General features: G+C 42.4%; 1 protein-coding gene across 1 annotated transcript in view; it reads right to left on the bottom strand.

Annotated features, from left to right (window-relative positions):
- The window catches only part of ppp2r5b (protein phosphatase 2, regulatory subunit B', beta), a 77,580-nt gene extending 60,077 nt beyond the window's left edge, over positions 1–17,503 (bottom strand). Inside the window, exon 1 of the mRNA XM_033983599.2 lies at positions 17,170–17,503. Coding sequence (XP_033839490.1) covers positions 17,170–17,359 — 190 coding nt within the window. The 5' untranslated portion in view covers positions 17,360–17,503. The remainder of the gene's footprint in view (positions 1–17,169) is intronic.
- Positions 17,504–22,988: the final 5,485 nt, after the last annotated feature.

Raw genomic sequence — 22,988 nt, 5'->3', positions numbered from 1 at the left:
ATGACATGACAACAAAGTCGATCATCGACCTCTGACCTAGAGTGTCCTGGTGCCACGTGCACCGATGGACACCCTTGTGCTCAAACATCGTATTTGTTATGGACAAACTGTGGCTAGCACAGAAGTCCAATAACAAAACACCGCTCGGGTTCAGATCGGGGAGGCCGCGTTTCCCGATCACGCCCCTCCAGGTATCACTGTCGTTACACATGGGCATTGAAGTCACCCAGGACAACAACGGAGAGTTCCGTTGCTCATCCAAGCCGCTTCTTCAGTTCTGGTCAGAATGCTGGTGGCCACTGCCTTTAAATCTATCTGAGGGGAGGTGCTAACCACACTGAAACTGTAAACAGCTATTGTCTCCAGTTTCAGCTGAGACTAACCTATTCAGCCCTTAACGACCCTGCTATTGTTCTCATTGTTCTGGGTCTGAGGATGGTGTTATAGATGGGGGAGAGATTATGTCTCAGGCCCCCATTTCCGTTTAAGGAAGGATTCTCTTTCACAACAAAAATAGCTTCTTTAACTCCTCTCTCAAACCATTTATTTTCTCTGGCTAAGATCTGAACTTCACTATCTTCAAAGGAGTGGTTAATGGCTTTGAGATGGAGATGCATGGCAGACTGGGATCCAGAGGAACTCTCTCGCCGTTATTGGTACATCCTCTTATGGAGTACCTGTCTCTCCAGTGTAATGCTCACTGCACTCTTCACTACACTGAATGGAGTAGACAACATTACTTTGTTTGTGGCTCGGGGTTTTGTCCTTAGGGTGAACCTATTTTTGCCTTAAAGTGTTTGTGGGTTTGAAAAAGACAGGAATCTCACACTGTCTGAAGATTCTCTGAAGTTTTTCAGACACACCCGCAGTGTAAGGAATGGTAATACCTCTCCTTATAGGTTCAGATTCCCTGTTGTCCTGTTTTTTAGCTCTCTTCGATCTATTGAAGACCCATTTTGGATATCCACAAGCAGAGAGGGATTTCTCCACATGTTGCTCCTCCTTTACTTTTCCCTCTGTGTTTGTAGGCACGACTTGAGCTTTGTGTTGTAGTGTCTGGAACACACCGAGTTTGTGCTGCAGTGGATGGTGTGAATCAAATAGCAGGTATTGGTCCGTATGTATAGGCTCCCTGTAAACTTCTGCCTGGAGTCGCGTGTCCTCTCCTATTGTTACTGCTCAACAGAAAAAGGCCAGTTTGTTCTCCTTCGTTTCTTCCCGTGTGAACTTGATGTTTGGATCCACAGCATTAATATGTGCAGTAAAAGGCTCCAGATCCTGAATTTTGATTTTAGTCCAGTTGTCATCCACATAGTGAAATCAATGTGTGGGTGGCATACCTGGAAATGAGGCCAAACCCTCCTGTTCAAATTGTTCCATGTTTAAATTAGCCATAATAGGAGAGACAGATTCCATCCATAACATAATAAATATGTCGTTACAAAATGGCTACGTTCCTCAGTCCTTTAAGTATGCTGTGATTAAACCCCTTTTGAAAAAACCTAACCTAATTCCTGATGAACTAGCCAACTATAGACCTATCTCTAATCTTCCCTTCCTCTCAAAAATTCTAGAACGAGTGGTGGTGAAACAGCTCTGCCGCCACCTGCAGGACAATAATATATTTGAAAATTTTCAATCTGGATTCAGAGCTCACCACAGCACAGAGACTGCACTGCTTAAAGTAACAAATGACTTACTACTAGCTGCTGATAACAGGCTGGCTTCAGTCCTGGTCCTACTGGACTTCAGTGCAGCGTTTGACACCATTGATCACAACATTCTACTGCAGAGGTTAGAATGTGACATTGGAATCAGAGGGACCGCCTTCAAATGGTTTAAATCCTATCTATCAGATAGGTACCAGTTTGTTAGTATAAACCAGAGCACCTCTCCTTGTTCTAAAGTAGCCTGTGGTGTTCCACAAGGATCTGTGCTTGGTCCAATCCTATTTACTCTGTATATGTTGCCATTGGGTAACATTATCAGAAAACATGGCATAAATTTTCACTGCTATGCTGATGACACTCAGCTGTACTTATCAATGAAACCAAATCAGACTGATCAAATAGATAAACTCAGTGTCTGTGTGAAGGACATCAAAACCTGGATGACCTTGAATTACCTGCTTTTAAATCCTGAAAAAACAGAGGTCATTGTTGTTGGTCCCAAAGGTCAAAGAGATTCTCTGTCGGATCAGATAATCTCACTTAACAATGTGAATATAGCTTCTAGCCCTACTGTAAAAAATCTTGGAGTCCTATTTGATCAAAATCTCTCATTCACAGCCCATATAAACCTAGCTTGTAAAACCGCATACTTTCACCTGTGAAATATAACTAAAATTAGAAATATTTTACCTAAAAACGATGCTGAAAAACTCATCCATGCATTTGTTACTTCCAGACTTGATTACTGTAATTCTCTGCTCGTCGCCTGCCCCAAAAGTACTATAAGGAGCCTCCAGTTGGTCCAAAATGCAGCAGCCAGAGTCCTAACAGGAACTAAAAGAAGAGACCACATCAGTCCTGTACTAAAATATCTGCACTGGCACTGCACCTGTCGAGCTTAGAATCAAATTCCAAGTCCTCCTCCTGACATACAAAACCCTAAACGGTATGGCCCCATCCTATCTGCAAGATGCTATTGTCCCGTACCAGCCAAACAGAGCACTCCGCTCTCAGAATGCAGGATTATTAGTTGTTCCTAGAGTGTCCAAAAGTACAGTGGGAGGGACAGCATTCAGTTACCAAGCTCCTGTGCTATGGAATCAACTCCCTGCTGATGTTAAACAGGCCCCCACAGTCTCTGTATTTAAGACCAGGCTTAAAACCTTCCTCTTCGGTATAGCTTATGACCAGGTTACTTAGTGAGGGAGTTAGGGACATTAAAACCCGGGATAAGATAGGCTGCAGTAGGAGATAACTAGCTGGAGGAAGTATGGCAACCTGAGCACTACCCTCTGCTTTGTCCTATTTTCTTTTCAGCAATGCTATTCACATGTTGTCCCCTGTCCCACTCCCCCTGTGGAGTGTAACTCTTTCAGATGCCCCGATGACTGCGGCCCTTCTCCACCCGCCTCCCTCTCCTCCTTGCCTGGCTCTCATCCTCCTCGCCCGGCTCTCCTCCTCCTCACCTGGTCTTCCTCCTCCTCGCCTGGCCCTCCTCCGCCCCCCTCCCTCCTCCTCGCCTGGCCGATTTTTCTTGTTTTGTCTGATTTTTCCTGTTGTTTTGTTTTTGTGTGTAGGCAACACGGTGGCTGAGTGGCAACACTCATGCCTCACAGCAAGAAGGTTTGGTTTGATCCCCGGGTCGCCCAGGCCTTTCTGTGTGGAGTTTTGCAACTGTTGTTGTGATTTTGGGCATTACAAAAATAAAATGAACTGAATTGATTTGAGACAGGTGAGCCCATGGCACAGCCGTGGATTTGCCGGTAGAAGTTTCCTTTAAACTGGAAATATGTGGTATTAAGACAAATTTCCATCAGTTTGCAGATTTTGTCCAGTGTGAGTTTAGTTCTCTCTTCTAGCTTAGTATCCTGCAGTAGCCTCCTCTTTGCTGCCTCCACCACTACTGATGTGGGGATACAGGTGAAAAGAGAGGTTACATCAAATGAAACCATGGTCTCATTCTCATTTTATAGCCTAAAATGTGGCTCATGTATGAAAAACTGTGCTGACAAAACTCTACAATTTCCATCAGAGAGCGTAAAGACAAGTTCAAAAACAGGTCTAAAATAATAGAATTATCTCAGACGCTGGTGTTAAATAACTTAAATATGCACCAATTGCACTATGCAAGACTTAAAATCAAATACAGTCCTTTGATTTGTCCTTCTATTGGACAAAAAGCTGCAGCTGGATCACTGCTTATCTGTGTGACACATGTACTACATTTGCATGAGATGATATACTTCTGATCGCTGTCAAGGCTCTCTCTGAAAATATGAATATGCATCACTCGAGCAGCAGAACCATATGTCTCAGCATATGTCCCATCAATCTGATCATGTGGAGACCTACAGGAGCTCTAGCACATGCCTACAGCACACAACTACTGAAGCTCCAGCACACACTTAACAGAAGCTCCAGCACACAACTATAGAAGCTCCAGCACACATCTACAGAAGCTCCAGCACACACCTACAGTACACACCTACAGAAGGTCCAGCACATCCTTACAGAAGCTCCAGCATACAACTAGGACGCAGGTCTAAGGAGCTCCAGCACATTCCTACAGGAGCCCCAGCACACATCTACAGAAGTTCCAGCACACATCTACAACACAGACCTACAGAAGCTCCAACACACAACTACAGAAGCTCCAGCACACACCTACAGCACACAACTACAGAAGCTCCAGCACACACTTACAAAAGCTTCAGCACACAACTACAGAAGCTCCAGCACACACCTACAGCACACACTTACAGAGGCTCCAGCACACACCTACAGCACACACCTACAGAAGCTCCAGCACACACTTACAGAAGCTGCAGCACACAACTACAGCACAAGCCTACAAGAGCTGAATGATGCAAATAAAATACTAGTTTTTAATGTTTGCTACTGTTAAGTTATGAGGCTAACTCCTTTGTACTTCAAACTGCAATTCTAAATGTGTAACCACAAACAGTTTATTTTTGTTGCAGCCCTAGGTTTACATTGCTTGAAGGTTGGGCGGAACAGTTTTGGAAATATATTCATTTACATTTTTCTCACAAGCCTTATCATTCACATTGTCAGATCTCAGATCTGAGCTGCCAAACCAATACAAGAATCACATGTATTTCAGAACATAAAAATGAAGGGCTTGTACCTTGTACATTTTCAAAAGTGACAAAAAAAGCAAATAGTATACAGAGATTGGAGAACTATAAGGAAACAACCAGGGTTGTCAGATTTTCAGAGAGCAACACGCAACTGTGACTTTGAAAATAAAAGTTCAAAAACAGTGCCACAAGCCCCACAAAAAACACCCCAAACAGAAGCAAATAGAAGCAAAATAATTGCTCTTTATATCATGCAATGCCTGAATATATTGTTGTGGAATTAATCTATAAAAAAAGCCTACCAACAGAGTGCTTGCAAGCTTTGAGCCCAGAGCTGTGATTTTACAAAGCTTATATACTCTATGTGGCACAATCCCTCCCAAAGCTTTTGTTTTAGCTGACCATTTGTATTTGTATTTATTCAGTGTGTTTATGTTGCACTTTTTCACCGAATCAAGTTCCTAGTTTGTGAACTGTGTTCACAGACTATGGCAATAAAAGTCTTCTGATTCTGATTCTGATTCTGATTTGGTTAGATTTCCAGTAACCTATAGGGGTCACACCTCTAATTATCATTAAGGTACATGCCAAACGGATTTAACACCGACAGTGATGAGTATCATGAGAAGCAAAGATAAAAATAAAAAAATTTCAACCAAAATCTCAATATATTTTTATTATTATTAAACATTGTGCCAAAGCTGTTTTATTAGCATATTTAACATCAATAACAGTGTTATAGTATATAGCATTTTCAAAACAATAAAAGGTATGGTGATCTGAATATGAGTAGCAGTTAATACCCCATTTTACACTTAAAAATATCTTTAACGTGATAAGTGCCAATCAGAACAAGCGCAATGAAACACAACCTGCAACTTTCAAAATGTACGAGGGACTTTCCAAACACAGAAGTCCAAAGACACTACAAAGAAACAAACTTGACAAGTGGAAAAAAAAATTTTAAATCATTAGGTTTACCTGCTTAGAGTAAAGATTGAGTGTTGTTTTTCTCTTCTAAAAATGCAATTACTCAGGATATTGTGTTCATGTTCTAGAATCCAATGACAGAGGGCGGGGCCTATATAACTCACTGAGACTCACTGTTTTTAAAGAAATCTCCAAACTTATGATCCACAAATGTTGAACCTTATCATTATTATGTTAAAGCTAAAAGTCTTTTGACAAGTCTTTGGGGTTGAACAATAGCACCATTATGTGAAGCTATTGAGAAAAAACTGTTTTGCTTTTGTTTATTTATACTGATAGATAAATAAACAAATAGATAGTTTTTCATGTGGATAGGCCCGATAATTAAAGCAGCTCAACAAATCTGCAATCTGACAGCTTAACAGCAAATTCCACCATAGAATTCTGGCCTGTCCTCCAGCTCAGTTAAATTATAGTGATTCTACAATGTTGTGATGTCACTTGAAAACAGCACATTTATAGGTATACCTAGCTGGTAGATTCCATTATCATGCATGTATTGTAAGTTGATGCATCTAAGCGTAGTGCTCAAGAGAAGCAACCCAGACACAGGGGAATAGAACCACTGTCTCTCACAATCTGAATGTATATAGAACACAAACAGTAATCTTAATAGCCTTAATAGTCTTATCCTCGTGAATTGGTATGCTAGCGGTGGTGATATTAGCGCACTGTGTGAGTTAGCAGATCAGATGGCAGAGTACAGACACAGGAATAGCCTAGCCTCACAGCCTGGTCATGTGACACAGTGGGCGCTGCTTTGTCCTGCTTGCAGTGTGGAGTCTGTTTGTAGTTTCCTACCATGTTACAATGTTCTCTCATCAAAAACATGCCTGAAGAGGTTTTAGATGTCATCCATACATGCTGAATAATGAAGCAATCTCTTCAGGGCCCTATGCTCACACAGGACAATTCTCCATACATATACAAAAGCATGATACAAAACTACACAGCAACTACTTTTCTTTAGTGGGATGCATGTTAATCGGGTTGTGATAGTGTTCTGATGGGGGAGTGACTTAGCATGGAGAGCAAAGGAAGGGGAAACTCAGAGCATCAAATATCAAAGTGAAACATGTTAGTACATTGTTTTCAAAACAAGAAAAGATAATATGGTGATCTAAATATGTTATGTATTAGCCAATAATACCCCATAGAAGTAAAATACCCCCTTCTTAAGTTGTGCAGTTGACAATGTACATTTTGGATGAGTCCAGGAGACTCAATATTGAGAGAAGAGAAAATTAAATTTAAATTTAAAACATTTACCTAAAGAATTGCAGTCTCTGTGCTTTGCTAAATGTGACCATACAAATTGCAAGTTTGATTTAAGTTTAATCTTACAATATAGTGGTACATTTAAAAAAAAAAAAAAAAGTTTGGAGTGATGAAGTGCCCACTCTCATCCAAGAGCTCTCTTCAGTTCTGACAGGGACATGAATGGGCACTGTAAGACACTCTTATATCTGTTTGAAGAGAGGAGCTCACTACAGTCAAACTAACCTAAATGTTTACTGCATGTAAGATTTAGAGTTTTAATTCCATAAATATGATCTTACTGTGTTGCCAGATATGAGGCAGACATTTTCAAATGAATTATTGCTCTTACTGGTAACAGTTCTAATGTAGATACATTCTTATTTACAAAAACATTGGATGTGACGTCCCATTTATTGATATTATAATTTGGTGCTTTGGCTCTAAAGACAATTATCCAATCAGAAAGCAGAACGAGGCTCATGTGAGTCTTAACTAAACCGCAGCACCTGCAGCCAATTATTGATCAAGTCAAGTCAAATTTATTTATAAAGCACATTTAAAAACAATCACAGCTGGCCAAAGTGCTGTACAAAGGCAAAATAAAGTGCAATCTTATAAAACTAAACATACAAAAACAATAAAACAATAATATACAAATATTCTGCTCAGCTTGTGTTAAAATCTAGTGCATACGAATGATTTTTCAACAAAGATTTCAAAATATTAGAACATTTGGCTGTTCTAATACCCAGAGGTAAACTGTCCAGAGTCTGGAACCAGCTGCAGCAAAAGCCTGGTTCCCTCTAGTTTTTTAGCCAGGACCTTGGAACATCAAAAATCATCTGGTCTGCTGATCTCAAAGTTTTACTTGGAACATGGACAGACAGAAGCTCAGAGAGATAGGGAGGGCCCAACCCAAGGAGACATTTAAAAACCATCAACAGAATCTTCAAATCAATTCTGAAGCTGACAGGGAGCCAGTGCAGAGAGGCCAACACAAGAGAAACATGCTGATATTTCCTAGTGCCTGTGAGAATCCATTTTGGACTGACTGTGAGCGATAGATGAGGCCCTGATCCAACCCACAGTACAGGGAGTTACAGTAGTCTAAGTGATGAATTCATGAATGGCACGCTCCAGGTCAATGCAGGGCAGATATGGCTTCACCTTACTAAGTAAGTTTATCAGATTACCTGGCTGATCTGATGGTCAAATTTGAAACCATCTAAAACAACACCAAGATTTCCAGCAGACTGATGGCAATAAGAACTCAAAGTTGAGATTTTGGTATCAGATAAATCCCCAAATACCACAATTTTTTGATTCGGGTGGGAAGGGGCATTACCATCAACAGCTTCGCTCCAGATTTGCTCGTTGGTTGCTATGATGAGGTGGACCGGCTGGTGTCCTGGTGCAGCAGCAACAACCTGGAGCTCAACGCCCAGAAGACAGTGGAGATGATTGTGGACTTCAGAAAAGTCACAGCCCCCCTGCCTCCCCTCACCCTGACGGACTCCCCCATCACCACTGTGGACTCTTTCCACTTCCTGGGCACCTGCATCACCCAGGATCTCAAGTGGGAGCCGACCATCAGCTCCCTCATCAAGAAAGCCCAGCAGAGGATGTTCCACCTGCGGCAGCTGAGGAAACTCAAGCTGCCAGTCCAGATGATGGTGCAGTTTTACACTTCCATCACTGAGTCCATCCTCACCTCCTCCATCACTGTGTGGTTTGCTGGGGCCACTGCCAGGGACAGACAGAGACTGCAGCTCATTGTGCGCTCTGCTGAGAAGGTGACTGGCTGCAGCCTTCCATCTATACAGGACCTGTACGTTTCCAGGACTCGGGGGCGAGCAGGCCGTATAGCAGCTGACACTTCTCACCCTGGACATGGACTATTTGAGCTACTTCCCTCTGGCAGGAGGCTACGGTCCATTGGGACCAGAACCTCTCACCATAAGAACAGTTTCTTCCCCTCTGCTGTTTGTCTCATGAACACTTTATAATATCTGCACTAAACTGGACACTTTATAATACCGGTCACTTTAATAAGCCATGTTTGCACTGTTGTTCTGATGCTGCTGTTGTATATATTTTCTCCCTTTAAGTACTTCATTTGATTTTTTTAAGCATATCTTTTTAACTTTGTGCATGCCCTTATTTGTATTTGTATTTATTCAGTGTGTTTATGTTGCACTTTTTCACCGAAGCAAGTTCCTAGTTTGTGAACTGTGTTCAGACTATGGCAATAAAAGTCTTCTGATTCTGATTCTGATTCTGAAACTCGTGGCCCGAATTCCAAATACGGAACTCGGCTCCGAATTTGCCCCTATAACTGTTAGTCTTGACAAGCTACTTTTGGAGCCGAATGCTGTGGGTGTCTTTATACAGTCTATGGTCAGAACTGAAGAAACCTCTTGGATGAGTTTATAGAATTAAATCTTTCTGAAATGAAACCTACCTAGACAACTGAAGGATTAAACAGATTCGATTTTTGAAGTTTTGAATTTAGATGTACGGCAGACTGGGGTCCAGAGGAACTCTTCTGCCAGTGTTGGTACATCCTCTTATGGAGTAGCTGTTTAGTGAGTGTTACATTGAAGAAACTAAACAGCTGCCCTCTGGACCCCAGTCCGCCATACATCTCCATCTCAAAGCCACTAACCACTCCTTTGAAGATAGTGAAGTTCAGATCTTACGCAGAGAAAATAAATGGTTTGAGAGAGGAGTTAAAGAAGCTATTTCTGTTAGGAAAGAGAATCCTTCCTTAAACAGAAATAGGGGCCTGAGACATAATCTCTCCCCCATCTACATCTCCATGCTCAGACCCAGAACAATGAGAACAATAGCAATGTCGTTAAGGGCTGAATAGGGTAGGGTAGTCTCAGCTGAAACTGGAAACAATAGCTGTTTACAGTTTCAGTGTTGTTAGCCCCTCCCCTCAGATAGATATAAGGCAGTGTCATGATGCCTGCATTTCCTGTCCTCCTATGTTCTCTCCCCCTCCCCTACCTGTCTGCCCGGAGCACGCACCTGGAGTGCATCAGCGCAATAACCTTCACCTGCTGCCAAGTATATGAGGGCTCGACAGAAGACACTCGGGGCCAGACCGTCCGCGTGTCAACATCCCTGCTCTCGCTCGTTCTTGCTCCTGTCTCTGCGCTCCAGCTTCGGTGCAGTCGCCCCTCTGTCTTGCCTCCTGTTCCGTCTCGGTCTCCGGCTGCTTCTCGCCTCCTGCCCTGGCTTTCACTCTCTGGACTACGCCGGCCCGGCCTGCCCCGGTCTCGTCTCAATCCTGTCTTTGCTCTGGTCCTGGCTTTCCCGTCCCCGCTCTGCACTACGCCTGTCTGGTCTGCCTCCCACCCTCTGGCTCCCTGTGTGTGTTAAATGAACTATTAAAAACTGAAATTCACCATTTTGTAAATAAACACTGTCAACTTGCCCTGAGTCTGCACTCCTTGGTCCGCCCCCGCACTAGCCGTTACGACAGGCAGTGGCCACCAGCATTCTGACCAGAACTGAAGGAGCGGCTTGGATGAGCAGCGAAACGTCTTCACTCCTTTGTCCAGTTGACAGATTTGAACTTCGTCATTTGCGATACGCCAAAGTGTTGAAAGTTTTTTAAATACAGTCTGGTGGTAGTCCATAGTCCTGCTGAGGAACATACTCAATAAATGCTATAAAAACATAAAATTAAAATGGTACAAAGCATTCAGTTCAGCCACATAAACCCAAGTGACACCATATTTTGATGCACTCTCGTGTCAACTGTGTGAGATGCTCTTCCATTCTCTTGTATCCCTAAGTGTCAGATGCCCTCCCATCCTCCTGTATCCCTCTGGGTCAGACGCTCCTCCATCCTCCTGTATCCCTGTGTGTCATATATGCCCCATCCTTCTGTTTCCCCGTATGTCAGATTCCCTCCCATCCTCTTATATCCCTGTGTATCAGATGCTCTTCCATCTTCCTGTATCCCTGTGTGTCAGATGCCCTCCCATCCTCCTATATCCCTGCGTGTCAAACGCCTCTACATCCTCCTGTATCACTACGTGTCAGATGCCATTCCATCCTCCTATATTCCTGTATGTCAGATGTCCTTCCATCCTTCTGTAGCTCTGTGTGTCAGATGCCCTTTCATTCTCCTCCTCCTAAAGAGTTCAGAGTCTCAGCAGCAGGAGCAGAATGACAACATGACCGCTTCCTGGGGCTTCACACACCTCCACATACACCTCCCACTCTCCTCGTTCTCCGTCTCTCTCCTCTCTCATCTCTCCCCTCTCGGTGCTCTCTCATCCTCCCGCCTTTTCTCTCCCCCTCTCTCCTTTCCCACTCTACATGTGCACGCACCTATGTGCACACTCTCTGTGCCCGTGCATGCTTGTGGCCTACATGTAGCTGCAATAGATTTCCCCTTTGCTCTACTCCTCTTTCCACCACACTCCCCATTTTTTTCTCCTATTTTGTCTCTCTCCTCTCCATCCATTCCTCTTCTCCTGGAACCCCCTCTCCTGCCCCTCTTTTTTTCCTCTCCCTCCCCTCCTTCCTCTGTCTTTCTGTCTCTCTATTCTCCTTGAGCCCCTTTTCCCTCCCCTCTTTCTTCCCCCTTCCTGTCTCTTTCTCTCTCTCATCCATCCTCTCCTCTTCTCCTTGAACCCCTTTCCCTGCCCTCTTTATTCGCCCTCCCTCTCCCTTTCGCTCTCTCTCTCTCCCCCTCCCTCTTGATACATTTCCACACACTTAACACACTTACACACAGCTTTGACAGTGACCCTAACAGAGGTCAGGGGCACCCTTCTTCTCTCCTTCTCACTCTCTCTCTCTGTCTCTCTCTCTCTCTACCCCTCTCTCTTTCTGTTTCCCTCTGTCTGTCGTTGCGTGTCTCCGTCCTTCTTTGTCCTCTCTCTCTTCACTTTTCTGTCTGATTGTTCTCTCTTGTGTCCTTCTCTCTCCTCTCCCTCCTTACTCCCTCTCTCCTCTCTCTCTCCATATCTTTCCGCAGATGATGTGTTCAAACACAGGGCAAGTAAAGAGGTCAGGTGCGTCTCTGATGCCACATTTAAGAGTCTGTGCTCACAGCGGGCACCTGCACCTTGAGCAAAGCACTTCATGCAAAATGGACAATGTACTGAAGATGAAAGGTAAGAGCTAAATATCTGGCCTTAACAAAACTAATTCAATAATTCAATTCATTTGGTCATTTCTGTTTGTTCAGAGCTTGTAAAAATATCTTCCCAAGTGAAGAAGAACTCAAAAGATATGCTTATATAAACTGCTAGACTAATCCAAGAATCCCATGCATTTCAGGTAGAGCATCTGACACAAGAGACATTTCAAAAGATGTTTGTAGAGGTCTAAACTATAGGGTTTAACACAGAGTAAGACCCCATGGAGAAACAGGAAGGGCATCTGATATATAGGGACATTTTACAATATGTTCATAGAGGTCTAAACTACAGAGTTAATAGCTTCTACACAGAATAAGACCCCATGAAGATGCATGGAGGGCATCTGACACACAGAGATATTTCAGAACAGTGAGAACAGCATTCCATTCTGTGTGCATGGGGACATGTTGTTGTGAGGCATAGGTGCATTGTGGGACAGGAGCTATGGAAACGCCCCTGTGCACCAGCAGACACACACTGCGAAAGACACAAGTACTATCAGGTACTATCACATACAGAGTTGGATCAGGCTTTACTAGCATTTTAGCAATATCCAGGTACTAATGCTAATTGAAATGAGACTGTACTCATTTTTTCTATGTATTTGAGTAAAATGGGTCTTGTCTCAGTATTGTATAAGCAGATCTTGAGGTCAAAATAATTTCACTGCGTGCTGTCTGCATCTTCTTACAAAGCATTTATTGTCCCATAATCAGAAGTGCCAGTTAGCTTGCTAGTTGTTGTTAGCTGTAGCATGAAGCGCTTACTGTCTGATAGTCAGGAAATTATATTAATGCATTACTGGAAAAAATATATATTATATATATATTCCTGTAATTCGTTACTTTTGTAAAGTGGTACTCCCAACACTGGTCCCCATATACACATAAACAAACTAAATCAACTAAGATGTAAGGCTAATTATGATGTCTTAAAGAAGTGAATTTTCATGTCTTTCTAATTCTGACTTGGTTTGGTGGGATAGAATCTGTGGTCAGTATTTATCATAGTTTTACATCAGTTAAGTGAGTTTGAAGTACAAATATACAAGAAGTAGCTCTAAGTTCTAAAACAAAATCCTAAGCCATCAACACAGAAAACTCCATCCAAAATGTAGAGACAATTTAAGTGCAAGGAAGGCATTTTTCTGACAGTTCTGTCTAGGTTTCTAGTTTTTTACAGAAAACTAGACAACTAGGCAAGATTTTTGTAAACTCTGAAATTTAATGAGGCTCACTGTGTTTTAGTGAAATGAGTCAAATTTCATATTTACTTTAAGTCCACCTGCTCCAGCTCACAGAAGTTTGCATGTTCTCCCTGTGTCTGGGTGGTGGGCACTCTGGTTTCCCTCATCAACACAAAACATGCACAGAGGTAAGATCCTTCAGCAACCTTACCTCAGGGTTTCCCTAGGCAAGGCAAGTCTATTTGAATAGCACAATTCGTAAATCAAAGTGCTTTACAGAATAAGAAAGACATTAAAATCACACAAATCAAAACATAAATAATCACAAATAATCATTATAAAATTACCATTAAAACAGAAGAGTGCAGAATAAAAAGCTTTATAAAAACCTTTCTAAAAACCTTTCAGTCATATGCACAGCTAAACAGAACTGTTTTGAGACTGGATTTAAACATTGTCAAGGTAGAGGCCTGTCTCACATCTTCAGGAAGACTGTTCCAGGTTTTAGCTGCATAAAACTGAAATGCTGATTCCCCATGTTTAGTCCTGACTCTGGGCACCAGCAGGAGGCCAGTCCTCAGAGTGCAAAATGGTTCATATGGCACTAACATGTCAGAGATGTACTTTGAACCTAGGCCATGGAGAGACTTGTACACAAGTAGAGCTGCTTTAAAGTGTATTCTTTGAGCTACAGGAAGCCAGTGCAGAGACCTGAGCACAGAACTTATATGCTCGTACTTCCTGGTTCTAGTCAGGACCCGAGCAGCAGCGTTCTGGATATATTGCAGCTGTCTTAAGGCTGGTCACTGAGCAGGCCGCTACAGTAGTCTAACCTACTGGAGACAAATGCATGGATAAGTCTCTCAAAGTCTGACTTTGACAGTATACCTTTGATTTTTGCTATGTTTTTTAGATGGTGAAAAGCTGCAGATGTTATTGATTTAATGTGGCTGTTAAAGTTCAAGTCTGAGTCCATTATTACCCATAGATTTCTTGCCTGATTTGAAGATTTTAGAGAGAGAGACTGGAGGTGTCTGCTAACACTTTCTCTATGTTTCTGTGGACCAAAGATGATGACTTCAGTCTTGCCTGAGTTTAGCTGAAGAAAGTTGTTTTGCATCCACACTGATCTGTTGGATGCAGTGGAAGAGTGAATCCACCGGTTCATATTCACCTGCTGCCAGTGAGACACAAAACTGAGTGTCATAGCATAGTAGTGGTAGGACACATTATTGCTGCATATTAACTGGCCTAACGGCAGCATGTAGAGATTGAACAACAGGGGTCCCAGGATTGACCCCTGAGGCACTCTGCAGCTCAGGGACATTTTATCTGAGACACATTTTTCAATTTCAACAAAGTACTCCCTGTCTAAATAGGACTTGAACCAGTTTAGTGCCGTACCATAGATGCCCACCCAGTCTTTTAGTCTCTGTAGGACGATCCCATGATCCACAGTGTCAAAGGCAGCAGTCAGATCTAACAGGATCAAGACTGAGACTTTGCCTGCATCAGTGTTCAGGCGAATGTCATTTGTCACCTTGATAAGAGCAGTCTCGGTGCTGTGGTGGGGTCTAAAACCTGACTTGAAAACATCGAAGGAGTTGTTAATTTGGAGGAAGTTAATAAGCTGTTGGTAACAGCTTTTTCGAGGACTTTGCCTAAAAATGACAGATTTGAGATTGGTCGGTAATTGTTCAATATTGTGGCATCAAGACTGCTACTGCTCTTCTTTAGGAGAGGCTTGATAACTGCAGTTTTCAAAGCTCTTGGGAATGTTCCAAATTGAAGTGACATGTTAACTATGCGAGTGAGTGGTGACAGCAAACTGTTGTTGTTATTTTTATTTTTCATATTTTATTTAATTATATTTACATTTAAAAATGTATGTATGAAAATATTGTAGCCAACGTGGCTAATTTCCATCTTCAGTCGCTCCGCAGGCTGATGTTAAACAGTCTACAGAACAGGGAAAAGAACAGCAACAATAACATAATAGCAAATGTAACACAACAGCAGATTACGCACACAACACACTCTCTGTACATACAATTATATAACAGTTAATTTGAAGTTAGTTAAAAGTTAAACCAACAATCTCTCAATATCAAAAAGGCATTTAGTTATACATGGTGACATATTTGACCCTAGAACCAATGCTTTAAAGCTTTTGAAAATGCTACCAGTGTTCAGAGGTCTCGTATATGAGTAGGCAGTGTGTTCCACATCTGACCTGCTCATTAAGCAAAAGAGAGTTGTCCAAAAGCACTTTTCCTACGGCACAGAACAATCACCTCCAGAACCTGCTCTTGTTGTCTGGTTTTAATTTTATTGTACTTGTGTCTGCTATATAGTTATAATCTATGATAACCATGGATCATTGGATGGTATTTTGGACATTTTAAGTTGCAAAATGTATCTAAAAAGACTTAATAAAAGAAACAAGTCTGCTGACTTCCACGTCAGAAAGCTGCTGTCCCCAGTAGGAGTTGACGTCAACCTACAAAGTCAACCCAACAAAGAGGTGTGTAGCTGTCGCCCCTCCTATGGATAGCTGCACATCACAGTATAGTGAGTACCAAAATGACTACATGATGCTGCCAAATTCTGTACATATCACTGACTAAGAAAATAAAATTGGAGAACAAAGAGCAGTTGGCATGTACTGGTGGCGGTAAAAACAGGTAGATCAGAGCAATGATGTGTTGAAAACAGGAGAATAAAAATTACTCAAACATGCATGAATCACTCCAAATAGGCCTCTCATGATAACAAATTTGGAAGTGCAATATATTGCTTAAGTAAATATAGATGATAATATTGAAATGAAACCAGACTCATGTTAAATCAAGCAAAAATTGTAATCTTATCCAATCCAATCTATTCTATGAGGGAAAATTTGAGGGGGACCCCCATAGTCTCCTCTATTAATGGGAAGCACAGAGCCATGCCTGTCATATGTTTTCTGCAGTGACCTTTATGTCACATGAACACAAAAGGACAAAATATGGAGATATTGTGAACTGAGCAATCCAACCCTGATGCAGCGAGAAATAATGTAGGCCTATTTTTATGTATGTCAAAGCTGCTTATGGTTAAAGGGCCCATATTATGCTATTTTGCAATCTATGTTATAATGTTGTTGACTCATCAGAAACATCTAGATTTGTGTTTTGTTTCATTTACACACATTTACCACACAAACCCTGCATATTTTGTTCTTGTCTCAAAGGTAAAAAGTAGCTGTTAACTCCCAAACTACCACTTCATGACATCACAAGGTGGAACAGACTATTTTGAGCTTTGACGATGTAGACACACTAATGATAAAGGATTGTTCAAACATGTTGAATTAAAGAAAACACAACTCCACGTAGGTTTCTGAGGAGGTAACAACATTATAACATGAACAAAAGTTCACATGGATAAATTTACATGATATAAGACTTTTAAAGGAACTCATAGTGCAGTGTTTTAAAAAGCTACTACAATCACAACTGAAACTCGGTTGGCAGGGCCTTAACCTGCAGATAGAGGACACTTATGTGTGAATGTTTGCTCATTCTCAGTATTAATAATTAAGAATAAATCCGCTTTATAATTATTATCAGGCCTATTGACTCCTTAGGCCTACTCCTCCACATTTTTGCCTACACACCAACGGAATATCATCTGCCCATACATCATAACATCCAGCAGCACGGAGGATCAATAGGAGAAGCCCACCCTCCTCCTGTCCCTGGGCCTCTCCGCTCCCTGTCTCCCTGTCAGAGCGCACATGTGCAGCTGTGACTCACCTTTGAGCAGCGGCAGCGGGGTGAGCTCCACCTGGGAGCTCTGGTAGCGGAATTGGGACGAGCTGTGGGATCGCCTCTGACGGGCCCGGCGCATGGACCTCCGTGGGAAGCCGTCCACCTTCTCCGCGGAGGGCACCGTGAAGCCTGTGGTGGGGGAGGAGGGGCTGGGGGGTAGCTTGGTCGTCTCCATCCCGAAGGAGTATAGCAGAGGCTCGGATGCGGGCTGTAGGGGACTGTCTGCTGATGAGGATCAGCGCTAAGCGGGGAGGAGGAGGAGGGGGGACAGGAAGCAGAGGAAAATGGCTGATGCTGATGTCCAGTGTGTGCGCAGCGTGGATCAAAGGCCGCCTCCAAATGGCAGCATCCCGGCTCTGTGGATGTGAGTGTGTTTGGTCCCGTGTGCTGCACGCGCCGTCAGGCTCCACACGCCGCGGAACTCGCTTCTATGCAGTGGAGATAGTCCGTCACACAGCCAAGTCATGGGCCTATATTTGAAGCTAGAGAATGAGCTGTTCACCTGCGCGCACAGAACAAGATCAAATCACAAGTGGCTCCCGGAGGCGGCGGATCTCGTCAAACATCGGCCGGGCCCACCGCGGCTGCCGCGTCGCTGTCCGCTGTCCTCTGCAGCTATTCTCTGCCACTCTCTGGACGCACCTGAGCACTCGATCTAAATGTCGATGTTGCGCCTGTGTGCGCTCCTCCGCTCTCCCTCCTCCAGCCGTTTCAGGGCGGGGAGACAGCTTTCAAAGCGCCGACATGTGCAGCTCCTGAGTCCGCAGGCGATGTCCTGCCTCCCGGTGTAACACGCAGGGGTAAAACTGTCTGCTTATTGAGGAGGCGCGGAGACGTGAGGAAAGTGATGCGGTGTGTGTACACTGACGCGGGCAGCTCTTCTTCCTCCGCTCGGTGATCGCCGTTATCCGGTTGTGTCCTCAGACAGGTTCGTCAAAACAAAGGCAACATGCAGGGACGACAGAGGAAACACAGCGCACGGCTTTTCACAGTAAAACTTCGAGCGTAAAACAAACCTCTGCAGCGGTTTTCGAAATTGGCCATAGACAGCCAATCAATGTGAGGTGATGAGGTGGTCCGCATTCATCATCCAGATCTGACACGATGAGGCAGAGTTAAATAGTCAAATGAAAGCGCCAGTTCATGACTGCCCATGAGTGTCTGTGCCGAAACATAAAGAATGATACATTAAAACTCCCTCGGTCACAAAATGGCGGGTTTAACACTATATAAATGGGCTCATTTCACTAAATCATCAAGTCAAAGTATCACTTGGCCTGTTTTGATTTTTGTTGTCGACAGTTGAGTTTTATTTTGAAAGGCGGTGCCGGACGCGCGGTGCCTCCGCCCCGAGTCTTCACACTGGTCCTCGGTCTGATGCAGTGAGAGAGGAGTGGGCTCACTGCGGATGACGCTATAGGATGTACTTATTTATTTAATTCTCTGCTTTTATTTACGTCTGCTGGTGGGGGCTCTGCGCTCGCATGGTGCACATACGTCGTGCACACGCACAGTGCACACGAGCCTTGCTTGCGCGTCGTGCACACGCCGTGGTAGTCTGATCGCGCGCATTATGGCGGCAGCCTACAGACAGCTGTGGTGATGCGCCCTAACTTCGTCTTCTCCTCCGTGGCGCGTGCATGCTGCGTGGAGGCGTCTGTGCGTCAGCGCCATTGCCCAGTGTCCACTCGTGCTGCCGCGCTTACAGTCAGGACCGCGTGAGTGCTGTGCGCTGCTCCTCTAAACGTACCCTGACGCAAATGCGTAGTAGGGTATAGTCTACATATGCGACAGCTAGACTGCATCTTTTTTTTTTTTTTTTTTTTTTTCATTTAAACAGGCCTACATGATACGCATGTTTGTAAACCACTACACAATGTACAAAATCTCATAGGCCTACATGCGTTAGATTTATGATGGAGATCAAGTGTTCTACTTTTGTAGCCATAGCCACTGGGGTAAACTAACCAAAGCGAGGCTCTCAGTCTGTGCAATCGGAGCCTCACCAACACACACCACACAGGCCTAGAAAAGGTGTGAACGTGTATTGCCAAAGGACAAACAGAATGCACCTCAGAGTAGGTTGGCACTTAAATAAACCTGGCTTCTGTTCAGTTTAGTGTTCAGACAGCCACCTGAGCCACAGGTGAAGTTTAACATATATAGAAGAACAAGCAGGTAAGTGAATTTAATGACAAAATCACACATTATTATATATAGGTTCTATAATAATTACCCATGAATAAAGACTTTTTAAACTGTTCTCTTAGATTATATACAGTTCATATTTCACTGTACATGAACATGACATTTTAACCTGTGTACTCAAAAATATGAATAACAATGACCATACATATGAGGGTAAAAATGCTGTTGCCAGTTTGTAAAACGATGATACTGCAGTCCCACATGCAGACAGTCAGTAGGTTATCATGGTCAGTATGAAAATAAACATATACTTTTAGCAGGAGGTTATGCTGATTCCACTACTACCTAAGACCCTTTTATATGAGTAAACAGATACATTGTAAATTCTAGAAATTGTACATTTCAGATGACTGATGAACTGCAAATTATCAATTGTTACATCCCTAGTACATTCCTGAATAGAAGCCACATTACATTTCATTTCATCACAAATTATCATTTACTCTTTTTGTCAACCTAAAATACAATATAGTATCCTTCCATCCTTTGTTCTAAATACTATACTATCTTTGAACTGTATTACAGTCCATATGACAGGTTAGACTCTTCACTTAAACACAGTTAATTTAGGATTTTAACCTTTTTTTTTTTTGAAGTTTATAATTTTACTTCCTGGTCGGACATGGGCAGCAAGTGTGACATACATAGAGGTAATTCCATAATGGTTACCTAGCAACCATAATGTAAACAACACCCAAACGTGTCTAAATTGCACAATTTTGGTTGGCGTTTTCAGTGTTGATGACATAGGTTTACGAATTATGTATATGACAATTAGATCATTTTGTTAAAGGTCCTTATAACACTATTTTCAGATCTATGTGATAATGTTGTTTCCTTATCAAAAACATACCTGGAGTTGTGTTTTATTTAATTCCCACATATTTAACACAAAAATCCTGCATAATTAGGCTGTGTTCTTCTCTCAAACTGGCAACACTGTTTTTAAACTCCCTACACACTCATTAAAATCATTTTTGATCATTTCAGCCCTGGATTTGATTGACTTTGAAGTTACAGTTATTGTTTTAGCCTCACTGAAACTGCTTCACTCCTTGGTACACCTGCAGATATTAAAGACTTTCTATTAACCACTTAGCGTTCCGACGGCCCGCCCGCGGGCCATCGCCTTTGCGTTACAACTTTACAGCAATGTACGTGTATTTCTGCGTCACTCACACAAACAATCTACACATCAAATGAAAGCTACGGCATTCATCTTTCTGAATATGTAAACTATTTACACCTCTAATCACCACAGTGCTGACAGGAAAGCCGTTTTTACAGAGAAGTCAGAAATGTGGATTTGGACTTCACTTACCATTGAGCGGTCTGGTTCTGTCAAACATCAACATATTCACACAAAGTTGGTCTCATTCGATCCGTAAAGGTCCAGAGAATATAGTCCAGTCAAGAAATTATGTCCACAAAGGAAGTTAGAGCCTCCATGTCCAATCTGCTGCAGGAAAGTGAAATCTGTTCCATCACTTCTCTGCATTTCTTTTGTCAGTTTCAGGCATAATAAACTTCTGACAGCGCCAACTTCCTCAGCAAAACAAACTTGTTAGCTTATGATTGACACCAAAGTTGGCCAATAAGGTCCCATGAACTGCGGAACACGCTGATGCGTGACATGCAGTGGTTTACTGTAAACAGACGTAGTTTTCTGCACGCGTAAAAAGACGAGACTCGATATAAAGATCCGTGCGTAAAATTACGCGCGCATATTGCGTTATTTTACGCAGCAGTTTTGCGTTTTAAACATGACGAAACGGGCAAAACAAAGGAAGTACGCGACCGCGGATACTGTGGATGTTTGTACAAGTTCAACTAGAGGCATCTTGACCCGGAGCGGTTCATGGAACCGAGTGAAGATCCCATGGTGGACTCAGGAGTAGAGGACCTTATGTTTTGATGGACTGGATGCTGTTCCTGATCGGTAAGCGTGGTTTATTCTGCTATTAACTTAATTGTGGGTGGAATGTGTATCATGTGTAATCATTAGCATTAGCTAATGCTTATCTTCGCCCCCCGACCACCACCAATCATCACGCACACACCACTTGAGTTAAGTGTCTTGCCTAAGGACACAATGACAGAAGAACTAAGGACACGATGACAGAAATTGGTCCGAGTGGGACTCCAACCTTCGGGTTGCGGGACCAAAGCTCTAACCACTGAGCCACTGTTGCAGAATGACTGTCTCACTGTACATCATCATGTACAGTGTGTTCTCAGTTTCCAGTTCTTAGTTTAGTGTGTTTGTTTACATTTTGAAGTGTGTGTGTGTGTGTGTGTGTGTGTGTGTGTGTGTGTGTGTGTGTGTTTGTTGATTGTTTGCAGTGTGTGGTTTGTAAATATATATTTATTTTGACCCATAGCACTTGTTTTGACTGTATTTTATATACAAATATACATTTATATTGTGTTTTGATATGATATATAAATGTACAGTAATAGAGCAGCTGGGTGTGCAGATACAGATTCCTCTCAGTGTGAGTTTTCAGTAGAGCCCTCACTGGTGTCTGTGGGTTGAAACATTCAAAAGTTATTGCACTTTTTCCAAACGTTCTCCAAATGTCTTCATTCGGATAGGTTTGGAGAGGCCTGGACTTACTCATGATAAAATGATTGTAAAACTCTCATTTTTATAGGTATTGACCTCAAATTTGAAATGTAAGTGGTCAACAATCTTGTCAGTTGAGATATAGTGTATTTTTGGCCCCAGCTACCTACTGCAGCTTTCTACACCTTCATTTTCACAAAAATGTTTTGGCGAGGATGAGACGAGACGAGATTTTTTTTTTATGTGTGTGTTCCAAAGTGTATAAATGCTCAGCAGACAAACTTACAGTGATTCTGACATCTGTGGGTAAAACTATAGGGTGTTACCGTTACAAAGACCCCAAACTAGTGCAGTTACTACTGAGGGTTCAATAATGGTGATTATTTTAATTTGGAGAGGTCAGAACAAAGGTAATTTCACCAAAATGACCCGGAATGCTAAGGGGTTTTAACAATCCCAACTGTACAAAAGGTCAAATGTTCAAAAATAAAAGCAACTTAAGGTATTCTAGCGAAATCGAGAGTAGAGCAGTTCAACTGAGGCTAAAAAAAAAGATGTTAACCTTCAAACTACTAAATGCCATGACAAGGTGATAGTGTTCTGAAATGTTTTGTAAATAAAGTTAAAAAAAAAAAAAAAAAAAGTTGCATTCACCGAAATGAATCTTTCCTGAATAGCTTTAGAAGGATTTTGAACTGTATCAGAACAAGTATAAGAGATTACATACATAGATTAGCATGCACCCATGGAACATACCTGGATTACTGAGGGATTACATAGATTTAAGGCCACATGGGAATATAAAATAAATTTCAAGGTCGAAAATGACCTTCTATTGTCTACATAAAGTCATTTATGTAGACATTTATGTAGACATTTATATCATTGTGTTATCAGAATCACTATTGATTATCGAGTCTATTCCTTAGTATCAAAATTGGGTTTGAAATTTTTTAATCCTGACTACACGGTGGAACAAAACATTAAATTGAACTAGACAGCCCAATAATCCAGGATTATTCATGTGTGA

The sequence above is a fragment of the Periophthalmus magnuspinnatus genome, chromosome 18, assembly GCF_009829125.3.
Source record: "Periophthalmus magnuspinnatus isolate fPerMag1 chromosome 18, fPerMag1.2.pri, whole genome shotgun sequence".
NCBI classification, from domain to species: Eukaryota; Metazoa; Chordata; class Actinopteri; order Gobiiformes; family Gobiidae; genus Periophthalmus; species Periophthalmus magnuspinnatus.
Note: the sequence above shows the minus strand (reverse complement) of the source record. Positions and strands in the feature narration are given on the sequence as shown.